Source organism: Cystoisospora suis (assembly GCF_002600585.1).
Source record: "Cystoisospora suis strain Wien I chromosome Unknown contig_1685, whole genome shotgun sequence".
In the NCBI taxonomy this organism is placed as follows: Eukaryota; Apicomplexa; class Conoidasida; order Eucoccidiorida; family Sarcocystidae; genus Cystoisospora; species Cystoisospora suis.
The window spans coordinates 52,334-72,333 of NW_027154485.1; the positions used below are offsets into that span (position 1 = coordinate 52,334).

The following is a 20,000-nucleotide window of genomic DNA, read 5'->3' on the forward strand; positions in this document are numbered from 1 at the left end:
GTGCTTCACCACTTCGGGGCTAGCTCTGTGATAAACCTTTCAGCTTCGACTGTGGGGAAGCTGACAAAAAACGGCTGTCCTCTCCTTTTCCTGAACTCATTCGATGTGTCTGCCTCGGGTGTTTCATCGGTGTGGGTTGACTACGAGTGTCGACTCACTATGAAAGAAAAGTCAGGCGGAGATATGAGAGACTGCGCGAGAAACGAACAGCTTTCTTGTGTAGGCTGGAAAGGTAACATGAAGGAGGATTCTCATCAGAGATCTGCGCGATGAAAGCAGATACATATAGAGTGATCTGGTCGATGATACGCTTGTTCCTTCATGTTGTTGCTTGGTGTACTTCTCTTCGGCATGCGAGAATTCTTTGGTGTTACGCTAGTTGTGCCCTTCTTGTCACGGCGCGTGGCAAGAGTGCAGCTCTCTCTAGCCCCATTCTTTTTTCCGCAATAGATGAATAAGCCGGTAGGTACAGATAAAATTCCTCGATTCCTCTCCAGTCCCAGTTAAAGTACTCTTCCTTTCTTGAATGAGTCAGCTGGTACGACAAGAAAGCTGCATTGGCCCCTAACACAGTCAGGTTGATACCACACCTCCCTTCCTTCCCCTTGATCGTCTCCGCGTACGTCCTGGCAACGCCGATGCCCCCGGTGTGCTGTCCTTTTCTCCTCAGTTTGTTATTCTCGCCTTCACAACCTTCTGGGCTCTTCCCGTTCTCCCAGTCCTCCTTGTCTTGATCTACTTTCAAGTTTTTCGGTATTACCGAGCTACGTGTCGGGAGGTTCAGAGGGCTTCTCTTATTTCGTTTTCGCCGCTCTGCTCCTCATTCAGTGAATGTCTATCCGGAAGAGATATCATTTTCGCTCTCCGAAGAAAGCGGCTCTTCTGTGAGAAAAACCTCGACCAAGTAGAGAACTCACAGCGAGCTAAGATCTTCCACTGGGGGTAAGCTGACTATTCGCTCAACGTCACTACCTTCTTTCAATTTCGAGCTATCCACCGTCTTCTTATAGAAGCACATACTATTGTGGCCTGCGGGCGAAGTAGAAGCGAGAGCACTTCATAGCTTCGAGGGCCCCAGAGCAGGGACAAGAGATGAAATAGCAACATTGGTTTCTGCGGGATGCGTAGGGGAGAAACGGCGTATTCCGTCTTCCTGGAGAGCTTTCAAAGTAACATACCCACTCGTGTCAACGAGCGATCCGATTGTACGTTGTTCGCTAGCTAGGTGTCTTTGTGAACACATTTCTTGGGCATCGCATCGGGGATTGCCTCAGCATATCTCAGCCCGCCCGTACGCCGTTGTTCTCCTCCGCACTGCAGCCACAGTTCCATTCCTGAATTCGATCCCGAGCGTTGGATCTTTGGCTTTGACAGAAAAGAAAGTGCACGTGTATTCCTCCAGTGGTGCGAGCGGTTCGTGCCGGGTAGGTGATCTTTCTTTTTGCAGTGGCTGTAATGGCCCCTGCATCTAGGTTTGTAGTCTGTCTCCAGTTCTTCTTTTCCACGCCGTGCTCAGAAGGGAAATGTCGGAAACCGATAGGGTTCTCTCAGGCAGTCTCACACATCTTACAACATCTGAGGTGACAACAACTAACCGTCATTATTACAAGACCACACCTGCCGGTCACGACGGTTGAAGTCCGCGCAGAGACAAATACCGAAGATGTTTCAGAGCAGCTTTTGTCTGGTCGGGTGTCATTCCTCTACTCGTATCTTTCTATTTCTAACTGTCATGCTTTCTGTCTCGTCTTGGGTGTGTTGCTTCACAGAGCAAGCTCTTGGGCTTCAATACGCCTCCAGCTCCTTACCTTCCCTCTGGCTGTTCTGAATGCCATTGGACCTCGTGTAGTCGCGTATGCTCAGCTGCAGACGGGACAGCCAGCCTCTACATCATCATCATCCACACTCGGCTCTATACCCCAAGCAGGATACATTGGCCTGGCGGTATCTTACTCTCTTTCTGTCGCTTCGACTTTGCGGCGCCTTCTGCATCACTACACTCACTTGGAAAAGGAAATGTGTTCCGTCGAGCGCATTCACGTAAGCTCAGGTGACATGGCCTGTCACCCGTCTTCTCATGTAGTCAGTGCACGGCTGAACGGCGGGAGAGATGAATCGTGAGTTCTTCTCTACAGTATGTATGTGGATCTCAGGTCGACATAATACAAGACTGTAGAGACTTCTTTTGGAGACCACAGAGACTGTTTCATATACACGGACGAAAATGGGAGGATGGAGACATCTTTTCCCTGAAAGGGTTGTCGCTTCAGGTCACCATGAACGGTATAGCTGTTCGGTTCATTTGCCGGGAGCAAAGAAGTATGTGCTTACCTACTCACTCTTCTGAACGTTTCTATGGCTAAAGAGTGCGCTAGCATTATCATCTGCTCCCCGCAGATTACCGTAGCGAAAAACACGCCTTTCTACGTATCTGATCTCTGCCCTGATCCTCCTTTCTTTGTCCCTTGATTGGCGTGTACACCCCAAAGCCACCGTCGAGAGAAAGGACATATGTGTACACCAGCTGCGGCCACTCAAGCGTGCGATATATGCAAGTCGTTGCTATCAAGACAACACTTTCTTAGTGCTCTCAATCAGCGAAGAGACAGTATCTATTTTCCTAGCTCTATGTGTCCTCTCAAAAGACATAGGAGGCTTATGCGTTATATATGGAATGATGCCTTTGATGAGCGCTCTGCAACTCCCCAGCAGCAAGGGACTCGCTACTAGGCAACACTGACAAGAGCGTTCTGATGTAGGAGAAGAGGTCCTTACTCATTCTCAATCTTCACCGAACGAACTGCCGCCCCGTACACGCGATTGCGCGTGGAATTGAACGGAGTCTTCCGGTGATCCACCTGGGAGGGAGACGCATGCTCTGCGGGACATTTTTGTTTGTACAGGAGTATATCGCATGTACCGACAAGCTGCTGCCTGAATCAATCGCTGTGCTGGAGAGCTCGGATCGTGGGTTGAATAATCCTTCTGATGGTTTCAACTCACCAAAAGATAAAACGCGGCCAGGCTTCTCGCTTAGCGGAAGAAGTTCGATAACCAGCCAGTCTGGGATCGCCTCTGCGTCATCGACCCTCCCGTTCCTCCCGGCTAACCGCAGAGGGGTGCAATTTGCCGACGTAGATGTGAGATACAGGCGTCCAGGCTTTCAGCATGTAGAGGAGCTGCGAGCGCGCCTTCAGAGGCGTCTGATGGAGCTGCAAAATCGGAGAAAGGAAACAGCAACAGCGGACAGCAGAGACGAAGAGGGGGTCCTCACGCTGAGGCAGTATCTCCACGGTCAGCCGAGGACAGAAGAGGAGAGGACGCAGCAGATTACATGGCTTGAAGAGGCTATCGATACACTCAGTGGTGGAGATGATGCCATCTTCCTGTCTCCAAGTATTCATCGTCTCTCTGCTATAGTCGGGCCGACTGACCATGTAGGTATTGTCGGCCGAACAGGATCAGGTGGGTTCGCGGGCCAGGGAAACTAGCTCGGTGTGTCTTTTCATTTAGCTCGGCCAGTGTATTTCATACACACGGATTCAGGGCTCTCGATCTCACAATTCAGTATAACTAGAGGCCGGTGGTAGTGATCCGGCGATCGTATCGTTTTTTCTCGGAGAACCCCCTGTCGCGGTTCGTGGGTCTCCGTCCTGAACAGTCTAGGCATGGCAGCCTCTACTTTTGAAGGAAAGTGTGGGCTTCCTCTTGCGATTTCCTCACGTCTCGATGTCATGTCTATTAACAGTACCGACGAGCTTTTGAGACCGTCTATCGCAGCACTGATAGCAAGAAGAGACACGGCGCAGCCGTTTCGTGGCGGGCGTTTTGCACGTGTTCGAATGGAGGCACTCGGTGAATGCTGGTGATTTTGCTCTGAGGGGGAGGTACTATTCATCCTGCCCCAAAGCTGTGCCCTCCGGCTGTTCAGGAAAAACGACTCTGTTGCAGTCTTTGACTGGTCTCCTTCCCTGCTACCGCGGCGCCATTCTTCTCGACGGCACCCGCATCGACTGTCTGCCAAAGCAGGTGCTCAAACAAGTGATCGGGGTGCTTCCGCAACATCCAATGGTTTTTAAGGGGATGACAGTTCGGGACGTCTTGGACCCACGGGTGAGAGAGACAACTGCGGCGCCGGTCATTAAAAGCAGTATATGCGCATTCCGTGCCTGTCTAAAATGCCTTTTCGCTACACTGGGAGACTGTACCATTCTATGGCACCAGGTGCTTGTACTTCCAGGTACATTGTAGTTCAGCTTGCACAGCGTAAGCTTGTACTTTGATTTGTCTGCCATTCTGGCCGTGATGATCGTGCCAGGACTCTAGGGGCGGTCACGGGTTACCACTGGGAGACAAGCAACACGGATGCTTCGTCAGTAACGCACGCGCGCGCCCTCCGATGCAGTATCTGACTTCTGATTGTTTTCCTCTTGGCCTGTCTGCAGCGCCAGCACGCCGATGAAGATCTGTGGCTAGCTATGGATGAAGTGGGAATATCTTCTCTCATACAAAACCTCCCAGGTGGAAAACAGTTGGACACCGTTGTACTCCCCGATGACGCGGCAGTGGAGGCTGAGGAGGCTACTACCACGGCAGATCATTCACAAAGCGAGTTCCCTGTCCGACCCACTCGGGTGGACTCCCTTCGTCGCTTAAGTTCGAGCGCGACTCGGCCCGCAGCTGCAAAGCAAGGTGCACCTGAAGAACAGGCAGCAGTCTGTAGCGAAGATACTACCATAGTATCCTCTCATCCCCTTTCGGACGTCCAGATTAGGTATTTAGCTTTGGCGCGATTGGTCCTTCGTGCACCATCGTACCGAATGATCTTGGTAGATGAACCGCCTGCTGAGACGCTGGGAAAGTTGTATGCCGAGGTTGAAGAAAAAAAGGCGTCGGAGCACAAACAAGAACCTGCGGAAGGAGAGGACAGCGAAATGCCTGCTCGGCGACTTCCCACTGTCCACGAAAGGTTTACTCCTATTCCGCAGTTGATCCGACGTGTGTTCGCGCATTGCACAGTCTTCATTGTGGCGCACCATGTAGCTTCGTTGCAGACGTGCGACCGCGTCTGGCTTCTGTGGAAAGGCTGGAAGATAGGAGAGTGCCGGCCTGCGGACATCCGGACTGATAAGCAGCTTGCCGAAGTAATGATTCGGCACGTGAACGAATGGCGACGTGTACGCAAAGAGTCGGAGAGAGCGGCTGCGGAGAAGTGAGCGAAGACGCCGACCGAGGTGGTGGTGTTTGCGGAAATTGCGAGAAAGCTGGTAATTGTTTTGGAGAAATCTGGTCACCAAGGCGAAGCAGCGACAGCCCGACAAGGGTATGCTCGGGCATCGGTGGTGTTTGCAAAGAGGAGACACTGCAAAAAGACCACTGGACTGCCAACCAGGCCAACCAGGGGGGAGCCGAACTACAGCGAAAAACCCGCTGTTGATGGCACTTTCCGAATTCTCTTGTACAGGGGCTGCAGCTGCCCGCTACGAAAAACGTCTGAGTTAGCGGAGTGCCTCAGGTCATATCCCGCGTTTGCACATAATATGCGGTTTTCCTGAAATCTGGTTAGTTATTGCTGAGCGTGCGGTTCTTTTAACGGCGCCGTCTGTAGCGGACGATCCCCCGCCACATCAAGAGATGTGCCTTTTCTCGCGTGGTTTTTTCGTCTTTGGGTTGTTCGCCGTAGTACTGGGTTGCCGGAATGAGGATTTCTGCCTCTTGAGAGAGCACGCGTGTCTGTCAGTGCGTTCTCGATTGTTGACTACAACGATCATTGCATTTGTCTTGTCTTGCGAACCAACGTTCTTGCACACCAAGACTTCTGGCTCGCCGGAAAGCGGCTGAAGCTCACTCCGCTTGGCGGTTACGTACAGGATCGAGAGTGCAGAGTGTTTCTCACCTCCACGGTCCTGCCCTCGTGGCTGCACGCCCGAGCCAAGAAAGAAGGGGGCATAGAGAGGTACCTACGGGAATGCCGCCGTGACGGACAGAGAGTAGCAGATTCCTCAGAGTAGTGACAGAAGCTCCGCTTTCTACCCGTTGAACTACAACAATCGATGCACCTTTGGCAAGAGAGCCCCGCGGACAGCCTTGATCTACTGTCAGAAGTCCGACGACATAGACTAACGCAGCTCGGGAATTGCTGTCCGAAACCAGTATGAGCTGTACACATTTCTACAGGGGATCTCTGGCCGTATGCCATCCGCAGAGGAGTTCAGCGTGCGCGGGGTGGCCTGTGCGTTGACTGGTCGCCAATTGGTCAACGGAGAAAGAAGCCTATGCTTGGATCTCACGCGAATCAAGGACATCTATGGTGGGCGGGCTCTATCCGGACCACTGCCAGTCGACGTTGTCTGGTAGAAACGATCTGCAGACGCGAAACCGAAGCACTCCCACTAACCTTGGACCCAGGCGCTGTGCACCCGTGTTCAGTTCGGAACAAGAAGCACACACAAGCAAGTTTTCCACGCGTACCACACACGAGGACATAGTGAAGTATCGCTCACGCGCACGCACCGGGATTCAGCGGACAACCGAAGGAGTGAAGTATGGTACTTGCTCAAGCACTCGCCAAACCCGTGACCCGCCAAAAAAAAAGAATCAGGCCATCCCAGCCTCAGCAACAAATCAGGAACACGAAGAGCGCACGAAGGTCAACAACGGCGCGACCCGTGCCGCCACCACCGCGACGGACAGTTTCCGAGTTTGCTCACGGGTCTCTTCTGAAGGACCGTGGTTGCAGCACGCTTTGAAGCGAAGTCCTAGTCTTCTAGCCTCTACCTTCTACGAGCGAAGAATGAAGAATCGAGATCTCTTTTGAGATGGATGTTATCGCGCACCACCGAAACAGCTAGCTTGGTACACCGCAGCTGTTTCTTACACAGGGGATGATCCAGTCGTTTTCCGACTCGGATACCAGTGGACCTTGTCCGGGTTTTACCAGTGGCGACTAAACAGGAGCAAGACAGAGCCGAAAGCCTCGCCCTATTGACAAAAAACACGGTCGCACTGGCTTACTACTGGCTACCCCATGATTATAGACGGGGTGTACATGATTGTACTAGGACCGCCGTCCACCGTGCTTCTGCTGCATCTGTGAAAATGTGTGCGTAAGACTTACACCAAACTGCTCACACAAGACCCAGCAGGAGACCGCCTTACTCATTCGGTACCCAGGGGGCATGGTCACAGCCCCCTGACACCGAAACCATGGGCGGCAGACAGGGAGAGCGCTGAAGAAGAAGAAAAAAAAACTATCTCCGTCGCAACAACGCTGCGTTCTTACTTGTCCCACATCTTGCGTAGTCCAAAGGGGCCGCCTCCCCCTCACTGTGCAAAGGGAATGAGTGGAAGACGAGAATGAAGCCCCCTAGAGCACGTGCCACACCCGGAGAAATTAAGATTTCTCTGTGAGGGAACCTCGAATCCGCCAGGCAGAGACAACCACTGAGAAAGCGTGGTCACACAACACTATCGCTGTAGAGGCCTGCCTAGATGTACACACAGAATGGGCTCTCTCTGTTGTCGGGACGTTTGGAGCGGGGGGCTCCTCCCGAAAATCAGTGAGGAAGGCGAGCAAGATGTGAACAAGATATCTAATCGAACTTCGGCTGCGACAGAAGGGGCAAAAAAAGCCGGATATATCCATGGTCCCTCTCAAAAAAGTATAGAAGAGTTCTCCATTGCACAATCCCCTTCGCACGACACACGAGTCTGTGCGGTTGAGACACGCTGGCCGGACAACTCGCAACAGCACCGCGGGCCTTCTTCGAGAGGCCACCCAGGCCTCCGACTGCCAGACAAGGGTCAGAGGTGATTTGTCACATCGAAATGACTGATCGCACAGTATTCTATCAGAACGAATCCCCGGGAGACGTCGTGCCATGACGAGACGCCTTTCAAAATGACAGCGCACATGGATTGAACACGAATCCAAGTACTCTAGATTACCTAAAACGGCTACTGCTGAAAATCCTTTCATAGATGCGACCTCCGTGCTGGAACCGTAAAACGTGCTACTGGTTGTATGGCTACGCATACACATAGGCCAGTGACTGGGTAATAACGGCTTCGACCAATACTGTACTGTATTTCTTCCACGAGCGGGAGTGTTTTGCAGAGGCGAGTACAGTCGCCAACTGCAAGACTTGAAAGACGATCATCACATAGGAATATTCATGCCCCTAGCTCTGATCTCTTTGTCCCCTCTCCCCCGCAAGATGCAGAGCAGCCAGCGGTGACGCCGCAACACCCCACGAAAAGCTTTCACCCTCACAACCGTATACTCGCGTACGGACAGGATAAACAGCTGCGGCCGACTCAAGACGGACACATGCTGTCACAGAGAAGTTCCACTGAACGTTACTGTATGCAAGTGAGCGAGAGTTTGCGAAGGGCAGGAACATTCTGTACAGCTGGCATACCTCTGTGGCTGCACTCCACACCCAAAGAAGGTACAACCATGCAATCAAGAATATTAGGCAGCGGTGGCTCTCGCGTTTAACAAGAATGTTCACACCGCCCGAAGGAAACGACGGGCATGCACATACGGTAACTTCGTCAAGCCCGACGGTCAACAAGCTGTCCTCCAGCCGCCTCTCCCGCCCTTATGCTCTGATTACTAAAGTCTCACGTCTTCGCTCTCGGCAACACCTCGTTTTTCGTTGCAACTTGAGAGGCAACAGCACCCCACCTTAGGCCTTGTCCCCTTGCCCCTCCACAGAAACTATCTGCGGACTTGCAAAAAAAACGTATATGAAACGTGAGAAAAGGCCATAAAACACACAGACGCCCCGCGGCATCCGGAAAAAAACACTGTCACCCTCAAGACTGCTCGCATAGCTTTTCACCACACTGCAGGCGACAGAGATCGTCCCCATGAGATTCTTGACATCGCGTGAAAGAAGACAAAAGAGACAACATACTGAACGAGAGGGGGAAGCAAACCTACTCTCTGGCGCTAGCTTAGCAGCCAGCCCTCCCGGCCAGAGGGCCTGCCATGTGACCCTTCCAAGCACAGCAAGCACCCACTGGCCGTGCCTTTCCTTCATCTCTTTGTCAACACGTCGAGAGTCATCCACTGATCGCCCCGCCACTACATCCACTTGCAGACGCGAGGGGATCCACTCCAGTAGGCAGAAGGATATAGGGCTCGCAGGTATGCAGACAGTTTCGTCATGAAAGAGCTGCGAAACACCTTTCCACACACCTTGCACTGCATATCGCGGACCTACCACGACAGACAAACCGTTCGCTCTACTCATACAGTCGGAACGTCCCGCACTTTCACTGGCGTTAGAAAAAGGTTCGCAACCAGATGTCTGCTATGCACAAGGTAGCCTGGACGGTTTTCTTCCACGTGCCTTAGCGCACATCGGTCGTTTGTATGTAACTGCTTCATTTTTCCTCGATATCTTTTCTTTGTTTTGTAGTTTCAAACCTGTACAAAGGGACTGCAGCCCAGGGCTAGTCTAACCCTACTACTACTCCCTCACACTTGTTGCCCAAGCGAGTCGGGATTGTCTCATACGAAAATCAAGTGAGACGACTAAGTGACGTACTCCAGTACGACGACAACCTCAGCACCCCGCATCAGACTTCCTCAGCCTACTCACGTTTCGGTCCCTCACGTCTCCAGACAAAACTTGTTGCAAAAGCGCCTAGAAGCGTTCACACCCCATCACTCGAAGTTCAAATTCCTCACTCTTTTCCAACACCAAGTGGATTGCTTAGGGTTTAGAATTAGGTGCGGACTCTTGTCCTGACGGGCGAGGGTGACCTTCTGACACACTCCAGCTGCTTCAACTGCAACGAGGCTTATGCCCTTACGCGGAGGCCGCCTCACGTTTGACCTGTGGCTGGCCGTCCGCCCGAATGTCTTCTTGGGGGACATCAGACACTTGCTTTTCCACCTGGTCCTCTCTACCACCAAGCTTCGACCGCCTGAGGGGAACAGCACCACATTGCGCAGATGGGTACCTCCTACCCGATGCATGTGACTCAACCGAAGCGTCAGCAACGACACCACGTAGAAACCCACATGCCTTCGCCTAATACCTTCTGACAAGGGCACGAATCGAGATAGAGACTGTACTAAATAAGAGAGAGTAGCGAACCCCGCACAGATACAAAGCTCGCACTCGAGGAGGGAAAGAGCAATCGCTTCCTACCGGGCAGCTACCTACTGCATCCAAGCACGCAGTGCACTGAGCAGAGAAAGCGATAGCCGTTGTATCCAAACCGTGGGTGCTACGGCATTCACATATACATCGCGACGTCAGAAAGCTGTCACTCTTACCTTCCACCTGTTCTTCCGCCCCGGCCGCGCCCTGGAGGAGGATACCCTACATCGCTATTGCGCGCCGCTCCTCGACCGGCTCGACTGCGTCTGAAGCCTGACAACAGAAAGTCACAATATCACAACACCACGCATCACGTTCGAGGTATGCCCACAGATGACGCTATCTAAACTGAGCTCCCTGCGGAGCACGAACGTACTCACCACGCTGACTTCTTTCGGGAACAGCTGAGACCGACTCTTGAAACATGACACCGGACTAAGAAACTTTCGCCAGGTGATCTTGCGACGGGCATGTGTTCTAGCAGTCTCGCCTCAAGGTGGCTTTGAGCAGGCTCCATCTGTAAGAGACCTTCACTAGAGCCAAGTCCGCACAAGCCTCGTCGTAAGTTTCACACGCTCAGGTCTTAACAGGCCTCCATATACGGCATTTCCAACACAACATGTACTCCATCAAGTTACGGCCTTCAGTCCAGACTGTAGATTTCATACTACGGATGCCCCTTGACAGTCGCATACGACGCAGCAGGTCAACTCACCAGCTCCTATCAAATTCCTCTCATTGTTTACTAATTGCCCACTTTCAGTAGGTGCAAGGGGTGGCTGATACCCCTTGTCCTGTGTCTCCTCCGGGGTGACATGTCGAGCGATCACGATTATTATCTGGTACACTGTCCTGGGGACCAAGAGACACTTCGGTTTCCAGTTCTCTTCCGCATCTTCGTGTGTATTCTCATGGTCAGCCGAAACTCCTTCCGCGTCCGATGTGGCGTCTTCCAGGATCCTGTGAACAAGTTGAGAATGACCCTCGAGGAGAAAGTTAAGTACCAGTCCATGCGCCTCCGATGACCCTCAAGGAGAAAGACAACTACCAGTCCATGCGCCTTTTCCGGAAGGGGTGCTCTAGCATTGTCAGAGCAAAAGGTGCCACTGAGTTGGCTGGGCCCCTCTGCACGAGGTTTTCAGTAACGCGGCGCAGCTGATCTGTGCAGTGTATACGTGCATCTGTGGATCGCTGGTGTCGGCGAAAGGCTACCGAAAGACAGGGCACGGGAGAAGCAACTCCTGCGTATCGTCCTGGAGAGACAAATGACAGCCTTGCCCACCCAATACAACATCGCGACGATCCGCGACCACACTAGTATAGCAGATCAGTACCTGACGGGACCACCCACGGAACGAGAAATTACTCCGGAAAGTAGTAACTCAGCAAGGCAGGTATGGTAGAAAGTACGAAGTTTTGCTGGACTGTATAGCCACAGGGGGCCTTTCACTGCTCTCAACTGCTAGCTTTCCTCCTTCCCACGTGAACTGACGGAAAGAAAACATGGGGGACAGAACAGAGACACGCACCATTCGTCTTGAATTTCCTCAACGACAGTCCGGACAATTAAATGGAGATATGGGAGTTTTCCTCTCACGCCCTCGGCGGTGAGAATCGCATTTGCCATTGCCTGGCCTTTTCCTCGCACTGTAATGCGATCAACAGGCTGCTGCGGAGTACTCGGTTTTGCAGCCGAAGATTCTTTCCCTGTCTCAGAGAGCTGCCCTTCCATCGACCCAAAACGCGTCGATGCTTCCCTGTCTTCCCCTCCTGGTGTCACACTTGTTCCTTTGTCCGCATCCTCCCCCGACGTTTTCTGCCCATCAACAGGCTCCGCTCCCCCAGTGAGCATGCGGAGGGCGTAAGCAATGTACAGGCGGACACTCCCGGAGCTACTGACAATTACATCTGTATCGTCAGCCGCCTCCTGTTTCTTTTTGCTGACCCGCCTGTAACCCTTTAGGTCTATGCGGTCAGCCGGAGGTCTAGTCACGGGAAGGCCGCTCGTATTGATATTCGTGGAAGCTCCAAGAGAAGGGCTTGAAGCAGACACAACCGGGGAGGATGCTACAGGTGGGGAGGGAGAGCATGACCTCACAGAAGTCAACTCTTCGGTTCCCTGGGTCGAAGACCGCGCCATGCTGCTGCTGGAAGGCTTGGGTGGTGGCCTAATCACAGAGTTCCAACATTTGTTGAGAGGCCTTACGGAGAGAGAACCTCCCTGATCTACCTTGTACCCGGTGACAAACTTCCTGCTACGGATACGAATCTTTACCGTGTTTCCGACAGCACCTGTTTGCCGGAGCTCCGCAGCAGTGTAGAGGTGGAGCAGAGAAAACAACGTGAGAGAAGGGGACAACGCGCTGGAAAAGTCCGCAGAGAAAACAGATCCACGCCACGTGGCACGTAATGTAGTCTCATTCGAAGGCGATACAAGAAACAATTACCCGCGAGCACGCCGAAAGCTCGCTCCCAGGGCGTTACTTCTGGCAGTACGCCTATCTCGCGTCTGACGGAACCCTGCAACCCGCAACCTATCAGGTTTCAGCGCTACGGACGATTCGCCTCGAACACCCCCAAGCACACGTTTCCGTGACGTGCTTTGTATACAGCTTCTTCAGCAGGGCATTCGCGGCACAATCTGACCCAGCCCACATAGGTTGAGTCGGGCTATGTGGGGCGCGGCCACAGAAGAGAAATGTACCGAATATCGAGCTGACGCTGCTAAAAATGCCAAGGTGCGAATGAAGGCAGAAGTGTCTTCACAGGTGACAAGACCTTTGATTCCGGTTACCATATCTTTCCCCAAAAGTGGCTGCGCGGGTCTGGATGAATTTCTTGGCAGCTGCTTGTACACTTCCTGTCGCGCCGCGGATTTCCCTTGCGCGCGTGAGCTACGAAAAAGATTGAGCAACACGGGGAGACGACCGAGTCACACACTCGCCACGCAATGAAACCCGAGGAGTCCCACGGCCCCCGGAAGCTGTGTCTTTCGCGGAGTGGCCTTTCCTTCGAAGAATGTGAGCGGACGCTCCTGCGAGGAAGTGCTACTCATCCGAGACGGAGAAAGTGACGGAAGGCCATGAGCAGCGCAGCACGGACGGAAAGTTCGATCCCGCCAAGCCAAGACAACCCTTGTGCATGCGAAAGTTCCGTGCTTCAGCTACAGGCTATAATTGATAACACGAGAGGGGAGACAGCAGCCTCTTCCTGTTCCTCCGCGAGTTCCGCTGTTACCTTGTCGAGATGTCAGAATTCCAACGCCCGTGCTTGAGCAGCCTCCGCTAGAGTGCTTTCATAGGGAAAAAGCTGGAAGTCAAGAAGGGCACACGGAAAACACCCAGAAAAGGCACCTGTACTAGTTCATTCCCTCGCACACCCCATTGCGGCCGCCAAAAGAAGTAGAGGGTACAAAATGTGTACTGGTATGACGAGAAACGGGGGCCAGATGCATGATGGGGCGACAACCCTATCTTCCTATATATGTCGCAGTTGTCGCAGTGCCCCGCGGACCAAATGGGGTCCCGGAAGAGACAAAATCAGTTCCACTCTCCGGCGTGCCCGCAAGGTTGGAGGCAGCCTTGCTAGGTGGGGGGGCCAGAGGACCCGGTGAGCGAGTCCGTGCGTTGCCGACGTATCGGCCAGGTGGGCTACTCAAGCGTGGAGTTCTCCTCTTGACCTCCACACCTTGTCACGCCCTCCTGTGTCCGCAACATCGAGGATATTATAGAGCGAGGATGGGAGTAGTCGAAGGGCAAGTGGATCACGGCGCTAGAATGCTCAGCTACACCTGAGCGCTGCGCTAGCCCTTGGGGCCCCAGGTGCCGGCAACCAAAAATGAAACCAGGTTGCTGATGACAAGAGCGCATTTCCCCGCAGCGCCTTTTTGATCTTTTCACTGGCTGCTCAAGCACCGACAACAAAGCGTCTATATCAGTACGCTGCACAACACGTCCGGGGACAGTAAACTTGTCCCTCATAGTATCACCAATCTGACCGAGCAGTGCTAAGGCCCACGGGTCCGTTGTACTCCAGGGACTTTCCCCCGTTATTCAGAAGCTTCTGAAGCCCTCACCAGACCACAGTGTCACCCGGGCGCGGAGGTGAGCACCGTGTGAGGGCTCCTTAAAAACTACCTGCCTCCGGAAGAGTGCGACGCGTTATCACAGTGACGTTTGTCTGTGGACTGCCGCGGCTTCGCTGCCGTAGCACGAAACCGGAGAAACGGTTTTCTGCTGCGGCAGCTCCGATCTTTCCCAGTACATCCGTTTCTGAGAATCCGAGTACTTTCCCCTGTCGGACTTGAAGGGTGCCTCTCCCGGGCTGCGGCGGCTGTGGCGCCTAGAGTGGGCAAGCAGCGCCGTAGGCGCTTGCGTTCCAGTCCAACAACCTACCGTCAGCTGCCCCCATACCAGGGCGCTCACTTCGGTACTCTACCGCCGGACAATGGTGGTCACGTACTTCCACTTGTCTAACAACTGGCGACACTATACGATACGGCAGTGCGTCGAACTGCGACAACGGCTTGTTCCCGGAGGTGCGGCACTGCATACGGCACTTCCGTGGTAGAGTAGTACGGACAGAGTCGGCACTTCGTGGTTTGGGCTGTCAGCAGCCCAATAAATCGGTCGTGTCCTTAGCCCGAACTAGGAAAGTGTGACGAGATAAAAGCTGTCTGACCTAAAACGACAGAAGGCAAAAACTGCACCAGTCAGCAGAAGGGTCAACGGGAAGCCGTCTCCTCTCACCCGCGTTCTCTTGTTCCTCACGAGCGTCGCTCCGGATCACTTCACATTTCTGTCTTTCTTTTTCTCTTTGAGATTCTTTGCTACAAGGATCCCTACTTCTGTTTTTTTCTGCACTCTGCGTAAGTTGCTCCGCGTGCGGAGTTACTATCCGGCCGCCCGGTTATCGCGGGCTTCTTCATAAGCTACCGTGGTAAGGAAGGGAACTTCCAGACGCTCAGTGTATAGCGACCCTATCGGCACTACGGTGGCAAGCACAAGGTCACGCTGCCTTCGATCGCGGAAACCACAGCAATGCCCGACGGGACTTGAGACATGAGGCGAGCCGAGAACCCGCGTCTCGAAAGACTCAGTTGCCAGAAACCTCTTCACTTACACATTGTCGACGCTACAGAGGTCCACAGAAGATAACCCCTGGTACGCCGCGTCCCGGTTGCTCCAATGATGGCTAAACAGCGTTCAGCAAGCCTGAGCACTGCTGAACAGCACGCCCTGCCTCGGCGAGATCTCGCACGAATACACTCCCCCTGTGAAGAGCACACCGACAAAGCAAAGTCCCGTAGGAACTGCTGGAAACGCAATCATGAGAAGGAATGCTTTCTGCGGCCTCGTACAAGCGCTCATTACCCCAAGACGCGAAGGACTTTCTGCAGTCTCAGGCACGTACAGTTGGATCTTCCACGTAGTACCACCAAGATGTGTCTGCATCGACGTCTTCTGGACCTCCCATGTGAGGTGCACAGCGCAGGCTAGCATCACCGTTCACTTCGCCCAGGCTGTCGCTGGCCCATTCCGGTGTCAGTGGTGTCCTTCGTAAGCTCGAGGTCTGCTCGCGATGTGCGTGTTCTGCAAGCGGCTCGTTTCCTTTGATCGCGCGCAGGCGTGCATGCGATGCGCTAGGCTGCGTAGGAGCGGTCGCTTGATCCCTAGTATCGCCACGGACACACGCAACTCCCAGCATGTCCTCCATGTAACTGTAAAACTCCACCGATTTTGCAGTATCACTTCAAGATGACACTCCCTGACTGACGACTGATTTCGGCTGCCGAGGGTGTCCCTCTTTTGGTGGACTGCATGCGCCAGCGACGCCTTCTGCCGTTTGTCTGGCTGAATGTCCCCAACCTTACGTCTTTTTTCGTCACTCTCCCCTTCCCTGTCCGGACTGGCAGCTCTCTGACAGCGGCCATTAGCCAGCGGCGGATTGCGTTCTTAGGCCTTCGTTGTGTCTTCCGTGGTCGCGTGCCCATGCATCCAAGAGGCAAAGTGCAGCTCCTCGCGTGGCGGTTTAAGTACGCCTTGTTCCCAATTGCGTTTTACTCCCGGTAGGAGCGGAGGTTGCCAGTGGCAGATATTCTTGCGCAGTAGTGGTGTCCGTTAGAGGCTCTGTCGTTGCAGCCTCTCTGTCTTGAGCGTTTTCTTTTCAATCTCGTGTATGCGCTTCTGTCCATCCTGGGAGACTTCTTGCCGAGCAACTGACTCTCGAGCGCAAAAAGCGTCTTACATCGTCAGCTAGGGGTCACCCGTATGGTGGACGACTTGCTGGCGCTGCAGCGTCAGATTGACGGGTACTCCTCTTCAGGTGAAGACGATCACGAAGAAGACAGCAAGAATGAACAGGAGTGCTCGGTTACCTCTGACGCTGTCAGCAAAGTTACTTCCGGACCGCATGAGAAAGAGGCTCCGGGGAACGGAGGATCAAGCGAGGACGATGACGACGAGACAAAGAATGACGAACAACCTACCCACGCGGACGATGACGACGATGTGGCGTTCGACCTAGCTGCCGTTGTCATGGAGGGGAGAAAGGAAAGGAAAGAGAGAAGAAAGAAGCTAGCCCAAGAGAAGAGAGATCGAGACTCTGGAGTTGTCAGCGGTGTAAGTCTGCCATGCCCAGGTGAGTTCTTGACAGAGCGTTGTCGTCTTTCCCCGCCGAGAACCGGTGTTGGTGAACGCGGCTTTACGGTGGATGCCGTTGTCCATGCGTGGCTGGGGTGTCTTTCGCCGCATAGCCTTGTGTCCAACACTCCACCTAGTCATTAATCTCGCAAAAATTCCTCTCGGAATTGTACGCTTCTCCGCAAGCAGACTGTATACTTATCTCAAGCGTTTTACTTACAAATAAGCTTGTTATGTTACTCAGCCAACCTTGAGGAACCCTAAAGGCGTACGATATCAATGTATGAGGGTCCTTTGTGTGCTAAGTTTAGTTGAGCTCAGCTCGAATTCGGCACGGGCCATCATCTATCCTTGAATGGCTCGTACCTCCTCCGACTGGTTAGCACACGATAAGGACTCTTTCTGTTCACAGCTTTGTATTGATGCCTGATGATGGAGTGTAAATAAAAAAGCATCTCATCTATATATATGTATATATATAGATGAGCTTCTATTGTGTTTCTTCCTCTCTGTCCCGGTGGCTTCTCGCCTACGAGTAGAATCTTCTTCTTACACTGCAGTGCGCTTACTCCCAGCCTCAGAAGCGTAGCTTCCTTGAAAAACAAATTTAATCCTTCAACTGTTTTTTGATGGGCCCGAACTTCTACACTGCACCTCGTAGTGTCCTGTACATACACACGCTAGCTCATTCATAGTTTCTAGAGCGTGCCTCTGTAAGAGTCCTTGGTGTTTTCTCGAGGATGCGTTCTATTTCGTTTTCTGTCTCTTGTCTATTCTTGCATTTGTCCGCTTGTCAGTGATGTGCTAGTGGCCATCCGCCTTCCCTCGCTTCTGTCGTACGCAGAGGCCGACAGCCCGAAAGGGGACAGTAGGGCGGCGGTGCATGCAAGGGCTTTGTTGTATGAGAAGGATGTGCGTGCAGAGGCTGAAATAGAGCTCATGAAAAAACGAGTCCGAGAAGAGACGGAGCGGAGAATGTTAGAAGAACGACGGAGCCATCAGCAGAGACCTGAGGAATTGACCCATGTCTCTGCAGGGAGAGACGGCCCTGCCGGAGCACCACACCTCAGCAGAAGGGAACGTCGTCAACAAAAAGCAAAGGCAGCGACAAAAAAGCGTAAGTCGCGCATGTAAAAAAGAAACCTGCAGGAGTTGCTACGTCAGCACGTAAGATAACACAAGACTGAAGTCAGCTACAATATAATATGCATTGCATCCTGCTATATCCCTAGTTGTATGACCCGTAGCTGTACTTCTACATTACAGGGGTGATGGGCGTCGTATATGCTGCATGCTATTCGAATCTCAGATACACATGGGCATATTCATATAAGGAAGTGTATGATCTAGCTTTTCTGCTGTGTATATATATATATATTCCGCTAGAGATTTAGAAATGTTTTGGGGGTTTCTATGCATGTCAATGTCATGCTTCTTCAAATGGGAGAGACCTCTCCAGTCCTGGGTAGATGTGTGCATGTGGAAATCCAGTTTGTCGTAGTGACTTGGCGTTCAGGTGTGTTTTTATTGTCCCCTGTGGTCATCTCCTTTCTCTTTTCTCGTTATGCCATCTTCGCGTCCTGCTGTATCAACTGCTGTCGGCGTTGCGAAGAAGCTCAAACCCGCGGCTTGTCCTCTTTTTTTTTGTCCGTTCTTCGTCAGCTCAACAAGTGTATGTTGGTCTTCCGATAGGGACGTCGTGGCATGTACCTCTCGTCGGAATCGAGGGACGCGGAGGCTACAAACAGCCGTCAGGCTCGTCGAAAGATGCGGACGACGGTAGCGGTGACATTCAGACTGGCAGTGGGGGAGGTACGTAAGGTACAAACAAGGGGAGATTGTTTATATAGGGAGGTATCTGAGGGGGGAATTCAAGCAGGCGTCCTAAGAAGGACTATTGCGAAACAATTCCCGCTTCGCTCACTCGGTTCGGTTCTCTGCTGTCACCTGTGTTCGTACTGTTGTCGTTCAAAGCGAAGAAAAGCTCTCGTCATTTGCTTAGAGATGTGGGGCAAAGGCCTACGTCCTCCATATGTAAGCATATACGTACACTCACGTTCGTGGTCAAGAGTGTTCCGATGCTTCGTAGTTCGGTGTGCTCCGGGGCACACATTCTTGGAGCTCGCTAGGGTGGATCAAAGAAAGTCGAGAGAGTGAAGGCTGTTCTACCGTCTGCGGTGACAAAGAGGGGTTGTTTTTTGCTTGTGTTGTGCTGCCTCCCATTGCAGAGAAACGAAAGGCAATGACTATAAAAGAGAGAGAGAAGTTGAAGAGACAGAAGGGACAGAGCTCCCACAGCACGTGGAAACCTGAGCTTTGGATGCAGTTGAGGCAGCAGTACGACTGAAGTCGGAGCTATCTCCGGCGGTGCTGTGGCGCACTTATTCTGCTGCTGCAGCATGTCTCATGTGGATATCGCTTCTTGTCGCGTGTCTCTAGTTTTTGAAGTTGTTTACAGTCGTCAAGCAGGTATTACGTTAAAGTGGATCTTAGCCAACAAGAAGAGGCCAGGACGGCTGGCCCGCCTGGGCAGCTCCGTCTCTCCCTGTCGCCCCCGTGGCTGGCTTGACGGTCACCGCCTTGTGTTCTGCTGCCGGGGGATGTCTCTCATCATGACTCCTTTTGTTTCCGATTGTCTTCCAAAACAAATGGCCCTGCAGGGTTTTTCTGTTGCCACGGCAACAACCGTTCGCAGCTCCTTGCCGAGAAGGATCGGTTCCAACCTTCCCTCACTGGCGTGCTATCGATGAAGCAGCAGCTTACCTCTCCCACACACAGCCTTTCCACTCCGTGTAGGGTTCGAGATCGCCAGTTATTAGACACCGGTGCGGCTGCTAAGAAACGCTGGACAGGGGCGAAGATCGGATTTTGTTTCTCTCTCAAACTGACTCTCGTTCAGGTGGAGCGTAACTCGTTCAGGGCGAGGATCACTCTAACTGTATCGAGTAAAATACAAACTCGACGAGGAGTTTATGCCCGTTCGGTTCCGACGAGTCACCAACACAGCCTACTGGAGACGCACCGGGCCTACCTGCGTGGCGTTCCGTGCATGGCACAGCATAGAGCAATGTACCCCTCTTCACTCCCGGAGCTATTAGCGGCCCGCAACTACCACCTCGGAGCACAGCACAACCCATCGTGCGGAGGCGTGCCATAAGCATTACAGTGACAACCTCCGGCTCACGATCGAACCGCAGCCTTCCTTCCAGGCAAGGCGGTCACATCCACAGAGTGAGCCATG

General features: G+C 52.9%; 3 protein-coding genes across 3 annotated transcripts in view; 2 read left to right on the forward strand and 1 right to left on the reverse strand.

Moving 5' to 3' along the window:
* Nucleotides 1-5,812, forward strand: part of CSUI_003729 (abc transporter transmembrane region domain-containing protein) — a 14,984-nt gene extending 9,172 nt beyond the window's left edge. Inside the window, exons 10-14 of the mRNA XM_068063924.1 lie at nt 671-942; nt 1,770-2,040; nt 2,904-3,465; nt 3,932-4,113; nt 4,446-5,812. Coding sequence (XP_067924102.1) covers nt 671-942; nt 1,770-2,040; nt 2,904-3,465; nt 3,932-4,113; nt 4,446-5,216 — 2,058 coding nt within the window. The 3' untranslated portion in view covers nt 5,217-5,812. The remainder of the gene's footprint in view (nt 1-670; nt 943-1,769; nt 2,041-2,903; nt 3,466-3,931; nt 4,114-4,445) is intronic.
* A 574-nt stretch (nt 5,813-6,386) lies between these two features.
* Nucleotides 6,387-13,802, reverse strand: CSUI_003730 (uncharacterized protein). The gene is made up of 4 exons (XM_068063925.1): nt 11,648-13,802; nt 10,834-11,078; nt 10,295-10,391; nt 6,387-9,939 (listed from the first exon to the last, which is right to left on the reverse strand). The coding sequence occupies exons 1-4, from the start codon at nt 12,256-12,258 to the stop codon at nt 9,822-9,824; spliced, it is 1,071 nt and encodes a 356-aa protein (XP_067924103.1). The 5' UTR covers nt 12,259-13,802; the 3' UTR covers nt 6,387-9,821.
* A 1,954-nt stretch (nt 13,803-15,756) lies between these two features.
* Nucleotides 15,757-19,407, forward strand: CSUI_003731 (uncharacterized protein). The gene is made up of 4 exons (XM_068063926.1): nt 15,757-16,757; nt 17,682-17,876; nt 18,422-18,571; nt 18,988-19,407. Exons 1-4 carry the CDS (start codon nt 16,388-16,390, stop codon nt 19,104-19,106), a joined length of 834 nt encoding a protein of 277 aa, XP_067924104.1. The 5' UTR covers nt 15,757-16,387; the 3' UTR covers nt 19,107-19,407.
* Nucleotides 19,408-20,000: the final 593 nt, after the last annotated feature.